General features: G+C 35.9%; 1 protein-coding gene across 2 annotated transcripts in view; it reads left to right on the top strand.

Annotated features, from left to right (window-relative positions):
- Positions 1-2100: 2100 nt before the first annotated feature.
- The window catches only part of lin7a (lin-7 homolog A (C. elegans)), a 66020-nt gene continuing 54928 nt past the window's right edge, over positions 2101-13192 (top strand). For both annotated transcript variants that reach the window (XM_067392206.1, XM_067392207.1), the window contains exon 1: positions 2101-2217. In XM_067392206.1, the coding sequence (XP_067248307.1) occupies positions 2178-2217 (40 nt within the window). In that variant the 5' untranslated portion in view covers positions 2101-2177. The remainder of the gene's footprint in view (positions 2218-13192) is intronic.

The following is a 13192-nucleotide window of genomic DNA, read 5'->3' as shown; positions in this document are numbered from 1 at the left end:
CAACTTTGGAACACAAATTAAGATATTTTTGATGAAATCCAAGTGTTTTTTTATCCACCCCTGCAGAAAGCAACATAATTACCATCATTCAAGGTCCAGAAAAGTAGTAAAGACATTGTTAAAATAGTCAACGTGACTACAGTGGTTCAAGCCGACGTAAACACATTAGCCTGCACTGCGTTCACTGCATCAACTGCGTACGAGATTGACCGGGTTGAGAAGAAATTGTTGAATAAAGTCATTATTCAATGAAAGTTGAAAGTTGACTGTAGTCATGTTGACTATTTTAACGACGTCTTTAATACCTTTCTGGATCTTAAATGACGGTAATTACGTTGCTTTCTATGGGGGATAAAAAAACTCTTGGATGTTATCAAAAATATTTTAATTTGTGTTCTGAAGTTGAAAGGTCTTATGGGTTTGGAATGACACGAGGGTGAGTAATTAATGACAGAAATTTCATTTTTGGGTGAACTAACCCTTTAATGTAAATCCTGCAAATTCAGCACCCCAAAAATCAATGAACATAAAACAACTGCTGTATATGGAGTCAAACTGAAATTAAATTGAAATTAAATGCTTTAATTTAAACTGCTCCATCATATTCAACTTTACATTAGGAATTAAAATTTTAAACATCAGATTATCTCATATTCAAACGGTGTAACCGTTTATTAAACATTATTGGCCCAACATTCAACAACCCCTAAAAATGAACATTTTAAATGTTTTACATTGCATATTTAATCAGCCATTTATTTCACGTTCAAGAACAAAACTTAAATATTGGATTTTGGTCAATCATTATTTTTATTATTTATATAAACATCATTTATCCCACAAAATTTAAATATCTTGAACATTCAGCAATTTAGAAATTGGCATTTAAATTTTATAAGCTTATCCCAAGTTTGATGAGTGGTTTTAAACTTGATTGCTTCCATGTTCGATTAATTTTTAAACACAAATCTGTGTTTAAAACCGTTATGTTTTATTTTAAATGCCCAATTTAACCAAAGATCGACATGCATTACAACTTTCATGTCTTATTTATCTATGTAAGCATTAGAAATGCATTTATTTCAAATGTAAATATCTGAATTATCTGATTTGTCAGTCATTTGAAATGTTAAAATTAAACCTGTTTTTTAAACAATTTCTCCCACAAACTTGAAGTTTTAAATAGCTATCTTATTCCATATTCAACAAAAGTTAGAAAAGCCTTATTCCAATAAGTTTAAAGGATTAGTCCACTTTCAAATAAACTTTTCCTGATAATTTACTCACCCTCATGTCATCCAAGATGTTAATGTCTTTCTTTCATCAGTCAAAAAGAAATGAAGGTTTTTGATGAAAACATTCCAGGATTATTCTCCTTATAGTGGACTTCAATGGCCTCCAGACGGCTGAAGGCCAAAATTACAGTTTCAGTGCAGCTTCAAAGAGCTTTAAACGATACCAGACGAGGAATAAGGGTCTTACCTAGCGAAACTATTCGTCATTTTCAAAAAAAAAAATGCAACTGTATATGCTTTATAAACACAAATTCTCACCTTGTATGTGGTTCCGCTTTCCGTATTCTCCAAAAAGCTTACGCCCTATGTCCTACGCTTTCCCCTATTTTATTTACAGGGAAAAAAAAGGAAACTGGCGCCGCGTTCATTCTGTAAATTGAATAGGGAAGGCGTAGGACATACAGCGGAAGCTTTTTGAAGAATACGGAAAGCGGAAGCACGTGCCCAGTGATCATTTGTGTTGAATGTAAACGTTTATTCCATGATCGATGAGCGTTAGAAATGTACATTTTACACATCCGATTTATGTATTGTTCAACAATCACTGGAAATTTTCATTTTAAACAATAATCGACAACCATTAGATCTTTAGATTTTAACGTCTTATTTATCCCAGTTCACAAAGTTTAGGAATTTACAATCAAAAGATAAACGTAGCGTACTAGAGACACTCCAGCTCCATCTGAATTTTCCCATTCAAAATCGTCCACTACACAATCGGTTGGTAAATAATTCCCCATTCCCCTCCCAACCACTCCCATCATCCGCACGAGCTCCAATCCGCGCTCACTCGCTCTCTCTGCCGCTACAGTGCGCGCTCTGATGCCGCAGCTCCAGCCTCTCTCTCTCTCTCTCTCTGAGCGATAATAACACAGCACAGTCATGGCGACAGTGACAGTCCAACCGCTCACCCTGGAGCGAGGTGAGTACCGACAAACCACGTCCATTCAGTCTTTGCTGCTGGAGATAACTTTAAGCTATCGCGCCTTTCGTTTCTCGGATTTTTGCATTATTGGACTTGCCTCATGGGCTTGTGATGTTTTGGTGATGTTGTCTTCTCGGTTCGGTTTGTGTCCGTTAGGTATGATGATGGTGATGATGATGAACAGAACATGCTCTGTGCTTCAGGATCCATCAGTGTGCGTTATAATAATGGGATCTGTATTCGGTTTATTTTTAATAAAGCACTTAATTTGATGCATGCACTTTGCTGATGCTCAAAGCAACGCTCTGTATTTTCTTTATTTCGTCCTTATTTCACTTTACAGAAGATTCTACAACTTCTCTGTGTGCAAAACTGAATTTGAAGCTGAGCTGTGTTATATACTTCAATAAAATAAAACCGGACTAGATTAGAAAGAAGCGCTCGAATAATTTAGTGTACGCGCGATGCTTGCATTACAGCTGAAAAAAAGAGAAATATGTCACAACGTGACTCAAGTCATGTGAACAGAAGCTTGCCTTTTTGATATTATCATGGCAGTAACCTTAATTTATTATCAGCGGTCAGTGTCCACGATATGGACTGTCAGAGCAGCCTGAGGAGACAGTGAGTGCAACAATATGGGCCGTTGTGCGCTTAAATCGCCAATAAATAAATTGCGTTTCATTTACTATACGATTATACAGTAGGTCTAACAGTAGCCTATGGACACTCAACCCATTTTAAGCGTCACTCAAGCAAAGCGATAGAGATATTTATAGAGAAATTAGATACCTCTGGCATGTGCGCGCGAAGCGCTGTGGATATGTGGAAACTGTATTGCAACTAGTAGCGTTGTCCAATTGGTGAACGAATTGTTGTTTTGAGTCAGGTCTTTAAAACGAATCAGTAGAACCGACTCACAAAACCTGTCTGAACGATTCCCCCGCGAATCGTTCGAGCGGTTCTCGAATCAACTGACTGGTTAAACCGAGAACCGACTCTTTTGGAAATGGTAATAAGCCGAGAAATGATAGTTCATTCGGCGTGAAACGATAATATATGTTTAATAGATCGAAAATTAAGTAATAACCAAAATGTAACAAATAAAACGTAGCCTACTGTTGATGAATTGATTATATGACAGTTTTAGTACCGAACGTGTCGTTTTTAATCCAAGAGGAACTTGTGAATTTGTTTATTGTTAATGCAAAATATGCATATTCATGAGCTGAATCAAGTCTGCCTACATAATATGGATTTATTGAAGCATTTTACAACATATAGCCTAGCCTAATACACCACACTGGAAAATGTCAGGGACATAAAAGAATTATGGATCATTGTTTTGTTTTTTTTGTTTTTTTTAGCTGAAACAGATTCTTGAAATGAACTGTTCCAAAGAACCAGTTCATGAAAATGAGTCTGTCTTCCCATTACTATAAACTAGACATATTATAATTAAAGACATTGTTTAAGCATGCAATCATGTCATCAGCAACCAATTCAACCAATCAGAGTGCTAACAGGAGCGCTATCTGGTTTGATTAGTTTGCTCTGTATGTTGTCTAACTATTAGATCATATACTTAGAAATAACAGGAATCCATTGTGTTTTTGATTATCAAGAATCATATATAGGGTTAAAATAGGGTATTTATTTTTGTATATTTCATACAGTATGTGGTGACACTAAACACATCTTTACACACCTGGTCTATGGGGGGTGAGCTAACCTTATAATTTTGCCTGACAGCACAGGGAGCAGACTGTCAAAAATGACCACCTACATTTTAGACTTCTAAAAAGTGTACAGCAGAAACTGCAAATGGTGGCCCAGTAGTTCTTATTCATTGATATCATTTAAACAGAACCTCCAGAAACAATTAAAATTAAGTGGAGACAGATTTATTTGGTGACATATTTTGAGCATTGCCAGAAGCCCAAAGTAGTTGTTACGCTTAATGATAACACATTTAAATAGACAGCTTTCCAAAACACCACAGGCCTCACATTTTTCAACATCTCTTGCAATGAGGCTGCTATGCCAGAGGTTATGCAGGGATAGTGAATTGTAGCTATAATTTGATCACAGAGACAATAACCTTGCGTGTCCCTTCATTCTGGGTGCGTCCAGTTAACTGAAGGTTGTTATACTTTCCTGCAATTGTATTTAAATAACAGATGTTCGAAGATAAGATCAGCTCCCTGTGTGAGTGTTTGTGCAATCCAGGACATATGAAGGTGTGTATGGAAAAACAAATCAAACTAAAATCAAAACTTAGTCAACATTTGTACAGCACAGACTTGTAATCCAATAAGAAACTCTAACCAAGATCTCAGATAAGGATGGAATGCTTGTGTTTGGAAAACAGAACTGTACTAGAGTTATTCAGAAGGAGAGATATCAGGATCTTTGAGTCGTGAAACCTGAGAATGACTACTGACCTGCTGCTCTGACTTAATTCCAGGGATGGAAGGGCCATAAGGAGCTCCGCAACTTTTCCCGGTGGGTCAGTGGACCAGCTGTCGAAACCAAATTTAGATACAAGGAAGTTGTATAAAAGATTAGAAGAGAGAGAAAAAGTGTGGACAAAAGTATATAGTTTCCCTACTATATAGTATGCAAAAAACAGCACTGCAAAAGAGTAGGATGTCCAAATTTGGAAAACAGTTGGCCGAAAGTACCTGGATGACTTACTATTTCCACTGGAGTGTGCAATTGATGAACACTTTACCAGTCTCTTTTACCAAAGCCAGTGGAGAGGAGTTGCGAATGGCAGTGAAGCAATGCAACTGATGCTGTAGGTCACATGACAAGGCCAACATGGCAGATGTCTGGTTTGCATTCATGCTAGTATACACACATTCATATTATATAAAATGTACTTTTTTAATGGTCGCAAAGTAAGTTCTTAACTAATTGTAGTGCCTACTCAGACATTTTTTTATGCAGTTTACCTCTTTCCTCTCTAGTTTTTTTTCAACCAGCCCTGTGAAACCTTGTGGAAACAGGTCCGTTGGAATTGTGCTGGGCGATGCTATATCTCCAATTTCTGGTTTAAAAAACAAAAACAAAACACTGCTTTGGTTACAATTTTACATGTATGCATTTGGTAGAGGCTTTTGTCCAAAATGATAAACATTGCATTTAAGTTATCAGTTTGTGCATTCCCTAGGAATCGAACCCCGTGCTGCTGACACCAGAAAATGTAAGGATTCACTCTTGCGTTTAAAGGGTTAGTTCACCCAAAAAGGAAAATGATGTCATTTATTACTCATTCCACACCTGTAAGACCTTCGTTCATCTTTGGAACACAAATTAAAATCTTTTTGATGAAGTCTGAGAGCTTTCTTTCCCTCCATAGTGATCCTACACAACTACCACTCCAAGGTCCAGAAAGTTCGGAATGACATCATTAAAGTACTCCATGTAACTCCAGTGGTTTAACCTCAATTTTATAAAGTGACACAAGTGTTTTGTTTGTCCAAAAAAAAAAGAAAAGTTTACCACTTACAAAAAAATTGATCTGTAACACAAGAGCTTCACGATGCATGCATATTGTGTTCAGACTCACATGCGCGAGTGTTCACGAGACCGTCACGACGCATGCGTTTTGTGTTCACGTGAGAGCTTGCATTGTTGTGTGAACACACTTTGGGTGATATTATTTTGTAAATAAAGTGGTAAATTATGTTTTTTTTTTCACTTCATAAAATTTAGTTTAAAGGGAAAAATGAAAATTATCCCATGATTTACTCACCCTCAAGCCATCCTAGGTGTATATGACTTTCTTCTTTCAGACAAACACAATTGGAGATATTTTTAAAAATATCCTTAGTCCTCCTATAGGTTTATAATGGTGTGGTGAATGGGGGCCCGTATTTTGAACAAAAAAATGCATTCATCCATAATCAAAGTAATCCATATGGCTCCAGTGGGTTAAGAAAGGCCTTTTGAAGTGAAGTGATGCATCCGCCGAAAGCGTGTTATTTGAATTTATAAAATTTTAAATATGGATATTTTTCTTACAAAATGCATCGCTTCACTTCAAAAGGCCTTTTTTAACCAACTGGAGCTGTATGTAAATAATGGGATCATTTTCATTTTATGGTGAACTATCCCTTTAAGCCACTGGAGTCACATGGAGTACTTTAATGAGGTAATTCCTACCTTTCTGGACCTTGGCGTGGAAGTTGCATTGGATCTGTATGGAGGGACAGAAACCTTCATCAAAAAGATCTTAATTTGTGTTCTGAAGATGAACGAATGCCTTACGGGTGTGGAACAACCCGAGCATGAGTAATAAATGACAGAATTTTCATTTTTGGGTGAACTAACCCTTTAAATACAGATGTCGCGCCCAAAACTTTGCATTCGCTGGAAGCCACAGGGAGACTTCATGCACAAATCCCTCATGTTATACTAATACTGGTGTAGAGTACAAATCAAGTTAATCAAATCAGTAAAATCACAAATATAAATGCAATCAAATGTGCCTCCAGTTCTTAGTTTATTGAAAATGTCAATTTAATTATGTGGGATTCAATTATGGTTCTCTATAATTAGCATTGCATGACATATTCCTCTCAAACTATTCTTCCATTTAATTGCTTTTCCTCTGCAATGTAAAAGCAATATTTCTGAACTAGACTACAGCAGGTGATAGTGTGTATTAGGCTAACAGTGGTTCCGAGCTGTCTTTAAGTCACGTTCCAACCCTGCTTCATTCTACTAATGCATTACACTTGATGGATTTCTTCTTTCTTTTAAGATCTTGCAATAAGATCTTGTCATATTGATTTTGGTCTGAAGTACTCTTTTTTTATTCAGAAAGACAAAATTCTTCCAGGTACTTTGCTAAATGAAACATGAGGTGTTCTGCTTTGACATGCTAGAATTTGATCAGATTTCTTTTGGAAGAATTTCAGAGAATATTGACAATATCAAGACAGCCATTTAAGTATTCACTAGTTCAAAAGCTTTGAATGTAATTTCCAAGCATAGTATGGTTACACAACTTGTGCTATGTACCATCAAGTTGTATGGCATAAAATAGCACTGATATAATCTTTCCTTTAGGCAAAATTGCTTCTGAACATTTCCTGTCCACTTTTGTCCGTCCATTCAAGGATAAAAGCCCGGACCAGACTGAGATCGAGATCAAGGGATCATATCCAAGACTATTTTTATCCGAACAGGACCGTCTGTGTCACCAGTAATTGCTTGCATGAAAAAGAAAGGGTCTCAAAAGACAGACAGTAGTATCAGTCAGACATCAGGCACAGATGCTCTGTGAGGTCATTTGTGCATTACTTCCATAGTTCTCCGTCTCAGCTATTATACTGCGAGGTGATTTATGTGCCCTTTGCAGTCAGGAATGTCACAGTTGGGCCAATTACTGATAATTCACAGGGTTTGATAAAGTGAGGTCCTGGGATATGAGTCGGACAACAGAGGTGGGTACTGCACTAACTCCTGCTGTTTTGGCAGGCCTGCTGTCCAGAGACCAGAGTTTTCTTCAGGCTTGCCTAACCCATAAAGGATGGCTGTCTGAATCTGGAAAGCGGCAGATGGCAAGCACTCTCTCAGGAAATTCATTCTGGTGTATAAAATGATGAAGACAATGCACTCCTCAGGAAAATAGTTCTGTTAGAAATGTGTGAAACAGCCTAGAAGTGTCTTGGCTGACCATGTTGTCAGTTCACAATAAGATGAATGTTCCATGCGGAAAACTGATGCGATAAACTTTTTAATTTGAATGAACACCTGTTAATGTGTGTTCAGATTGACACAAACAAAACTGAAGGTTGTGCACTGCAGCCCTCCAGACAAATTGCAGGCGAAAATCGCACCGAATTTTTGTGCCGAACATTTGTGTTAGTGTTAACAGACTTAAAGGTATACTCCACCCAAATATGAAAATTATCTTATCATTTATTCACCATCTCTCAAAAACAATCAATTTCTGTGAGTCCATAATGCAAGTAAATGGGTGCCCAAAAGTCAATCCTTGAGAAACCACATAAAGTGATCATGACAGTAATCCATACAACCCCAGTTGATGAATCAATGTCTTCTGAAATGAAACTATAGGAGTGTATAGAAAAGATTAATATTCAAAACTTCCACTTCTGGCCAACTGTCATCTACGGAAGAGGATTAGGGCCAAGCAATAATAAAAAAATAAAACCATCTTGAGATTAAAGTTGTTAAATTTCGAGAAAATCTCGAAATAAAATGTTGAGAATTAACTCATTAAATTACGAGAAAAAAACTTGTTAAATTTCGAGAAAAAAGTCGAGATAAAATGTTGAGAATAAAGTCATTAAATTACGAGGAAAAAACTTGTTAAATTTCAAGAAAAAAGTCGAGATAAAATGTTGAGAATAAAGTCATTAAATTACGAGAAAAAAATAATTAAATTACGAGAACAAATTTGTTAAATTATGAGAAAATGTTGTTACATTTCAAGAAAAATGTCGAGATAAAATGTTGAGATAAAATGTTGAGAATATACTCATTAAATTCTGAGAAGAAAGTCGTTAAATTTCGAGAAAAAAAGTCGAGATAAAATGTTGAGAATAAAGTCATTAAATTACGAGAAAAAAGTTGTTAAATTACAAGAACAAATTCGTTAAATTACGAATTTGTTCTCATAATTTAACGACTTTTTTTCTCATAATTTAACAAATTTGTTCTCATAATCTAACGACTTTTTTCTCATAATTTAACAATTTTATTCTCAACATTTTATCTCTACTTTTTTCTCGTAATTTAACGAGTTTATTCTCAACATTTTATCTCGACTTTTCTCGAAATTTAACAAGGTTTTTCTCAAAATTTAACAACTTTAATCTCGAGATGGTTTTATTTTTTTATTATTGCTTGGCCCTAATCCTCTTCTGTAGTCATACGCATGTTCATGAGAGCATCGTGAAGCAGCATGTCAGTACGTTGTGAAGTGTGACGTAAGCAATGGCTGGAAGCTATGGTTTATAATAAGTTTTTACAAGTTTAATAAGTTTTAATAATGCCTGGCTCACACTACAGGAGGTTTAAGCCGATTTATGCCGATTTTCCCCTCCTGAGAATCTGAGAAAAAAATATACACTGCCTTCCAAAAGTTTGGAAACACCCTAGAAAAGTGGGGTTTTGGACAATATTGGCATGAATCCTTTTTAATTTGTGAAAATTTTGCACTGATAAGGGACAACACAAACTACAAAAACATTTTATTATATAACAGTTTATACATAGAAAAAAACTCTGAATTTTCGATTCATCAAAATATCCACTATTAGCAGCTATCTGATCTAAACTGGGTTCTAATTGGTTCATTGTATTCCAAAATTAATTGGCAAACAATTGTTGAAGCTATTAAGGTGTGCTGACCCAAAAATCTTTTACAAACCTGGGCCAAGTTTAAACCAGTAACCAGGCATCACAGCTGACAAAGAGGCATGTCTGACTTTGACATGTATATAATGCCATTATTATGTAATCAAAATGAAAATTATTATTGCTGGTCTTCAATGATAATGTCAAGTTACTGTAATGTATTTGCACCAAAAAATGATAAGGATTTATGCTGATATCGTCCAAAACCACACTTTGCCAAGGACGTTTCCAAACTTTTGGAGGGCAGTGTATTTACATCCGCTTCCCAATGAAATCACATGAGGTGCTCTTCTGGGTATGATAATCTTAATAATATCCTGTAGTGTGTGCTGCGCTACAAATTTCAAATCTTGTAGTGCATGCATATTTGATATTTGTGAGAATAAAATCTGTGAAGATTCTCCTTATGTGTGTGCTGGTCTAGTGTGAGCTCGGCTTAAGTTAATAAGTTTTAAATATTAATAGTTTATATACACACCTATGGTTTTATTTCAGAAAACATTGATTCATCAACTTGGGTCATATGGATTACTGCCATGATTACTTTGTGTGGTGGTTAAAGAGTCAAGTTTTGGGATACAATCCACTTGAATTATGTAGACTCGGAGATGGAATATTCTTCTAAAAATCTCTGTTTGTGTTCATCTGAAGAAAATTTCATATACATCTGGGACACAGGATGGTGAGTAAATGATGAGAAAATGTTCACTTTTGAGTGAAGTATACCTATAAGACCACATTGGAACATGGTGTGGATGTTGCAATCCATTTCTTATGTTTAAAAACAATTCTGGTCCCAAGTTATTTTTTTGAATATCCTGATTTACTATGAAATGTACCACATTACAGAAGTATATATTATATTATATTGACCTTAAACAAAAATAATATCCTTTTATTACATAATCCTAAGTTAACTAGGCCTTTTCTTCCATGTACATTTAAAGTCAAAAAAGAAGAAAAAATGGCTCCTATTAGCTTTGCAGGTGTTCAGTTGTCAACAAGGATGTCTCTTGGCACACTGCACCTATAAACAGTCCTATGCAATGCTAATATTTGCAGGTGTGATGATCAACAGAGATGTTTTACACATGTTCCTCTGCAAATTTGCTAAACAGGTTTTTATATTCATGTCCAGTAAAGTGGGAACTTTGGCTGTGTAACTGTGTAAATCTCTTGTGATGCCATACACCCATAACTCAGTGGATCAGATTGGAAACTTTAGTTATGGTGGGTTTCATTTACCTCAGAGTAGAGATGTTGTAAACTATATTTTTCAGGCTGGATCAAGGTAATGAGCAATCCTAAATGCGCGTCTTTTGTGTCTCATTTTGGAGGCGAGCGTCTGACTGTTTCTATAGGAACTGGAGCTTCTAGCGGTGGCTGCAGTGACGCAATGACTTTACCAATTGCCGATTGGCTCTTATTTAGAAGGCGGGACTTACTCTGGCATATTGCGCGATGCACTTTCTCCCATTCAAAACAATACGATATAGTCTGAGTAGTGTGTTCACACTGAAAATTCCAAAAAGAAAAAGTGCACTTTAAATATATACCTGGATGATGCACTAAATTAACGGTAAAAACAAAGTGTGGACTGTTGGACACTTCATGCACGCAACAGTCACAGCTTTTATTACGTTGTGCAGGGGGAAGAGGGGGATCAGACTCCAATGTTGAATGACAAAATATCCTTATAAAATTCACACACTACATGGATGAATACATAGTGCATAAGTGCATAGTGTATAGTGCGTCATTTGGGACACAACTAATATATTAGTGTTTCAATACCATTGATGCGCTGAGCAACCATATTGCGCTTCCACATTCGCAACTCTGACTTTAGGGGCATGCAAGTTAAAAGTTCCTACTGGAGAGTCGGGACTTCCAAGAACAAATGGAACGCACCATTAGAGAATTTGCAACTCTTCAGCTGAATGGAACAACAGACCCTCAACTCTTTGCAGTTAGGTTGTATATGCAAATTATATTGCACACTATATAGACAGAGCAGATTACATGTCAGCAGGGAAATTGTCATTCAAATACAGTCCACACAATGCCCAGTCACACCTTCAAAAGTGTCTTCAACAGAAAAATCATTTTGCTACAGACTCAAGCCTCGATATTGAATTGTGGGCTTGCAATGTGCACGCTTGCCACAGTCTTGCCACAGAGATTGATGTCTTTGTTATTAAATCCTGTCTACAAAAGGAAACCTTCACAGTGCTGAGAGATATGAGTTTTACTCTCACTTGAAAGACAACACTGAGTTTCTGCAGAGATCTGGTCACTCCTCTAGACAAACAGTGTCCCACCACACTTGATTATAGTGTTGAGGTTTCTTTGTCCACTGCAGGTATTTGACTGTTTTATAGTATATTTTTTACTTTTACAAAAAGTTCCTTCTACCTTTGAAATTACTATAACACCAGTCTCTGTTAAAAATGTTGATTTTTGGTTAAAAACAACTCTCGAACTCTCGAACTCTACATGTTTTTGTCTGATTTTGCTATATGCATATACCAAGCTTAATTTATATTCACTTGTTCCTCTTAAGCTAATGGGTTCATCTAGCTATAAAGTAATTAATAATCATGCAAATGAATTTTAGAAGACTGCACTGTGAATACTGAGTATAAATTCCAATGCAAAACCTGATCTACACTCAGCATCATTGAAATTCAAATCCTCATAATGAATGTATAACTATGTTTGAATAGTGGAAAGTGTAGGAAGGTCCCCAGAGGAAAATTTCAAAACTTATGAGACTTAATAGAGTTCTCAGTTGAATTTCATTTAAGTATCAACTTTGTCTAAAATGTTTCTTCTAAAATTGCTAAGAAGATTTTTAAAAGCAATAAACAAATGATTGTTGACATACAGCCCAACTGAAAGGGCTCCAGCTTAAACCAATCTAAGAAGTTTTCTGGTTTTAGCTTGTTTAAGTTGCTTTTAACTAGTTATAGAAAAGTCTCACAACCCAGTTAAGGCTGGTGTGTGACTAGTTTAGCTGGGTGCATCCCTTTTAATCCAGCTAATAGTCCAGCTTGGTTGGGAGACCAAGTAAACCAGCAAACCAGTTAAGGATGTTTTTTTTGTTTTTTTTACCCGAGCAGGGGTAAGAGTATATTTAATTTATTAGGAAAAATGATGAAATCTATGACTTTTGATTGCATACTTTGGTATCTAACTTTGCAGACTCTGTTATTCACACATCATAATCTGAAAAAGTCTCCATTTGTTGTCCATCTCATAGCTGTCTAGGAGAAACAAGTGAAGTTTGTGACTCTACAAATTGATCATACTGTAAATTAGTAACCAATAAAACCGAAAAAAAAACTGTTTGCAGCAAACAACATCTTCTTGAGAAGTTCAAGATCTCTCATAAACTTAGTTGACACTGTTGCTGAGTTTGTATTTTGTGTAAGGTAAGCTCAACAAAATGTCAAATTATGTTCTTAAAACCTCTGACTTGTCATGATAGTATACCATAGTTCATTGGTACAGACATTCTAAGCATAACTGCTGTGAAAACTGAATAAATATGAAAATAGTCCCTCTCAAAACT

The sequence above is a fragment of the Chanodichthys erythropterus genome, chromosome 8 (assembly GCF_024489055.1).
Source record: "Chanodichthys erythropterus isolate Z2021 chromosome 8, ASM2448905v1, whole genome shotgun sequence".
Lineage (NCBI taxonomy): Eukaryota > Metazoa > Chordata > Actinopteri > Cypriniformes > Xenocyprididae > Chanodichthys > Chanodichthys erythropterus.
This window is presented reverse-complemented; position numbering and strand designations above follow the sequence as displayed.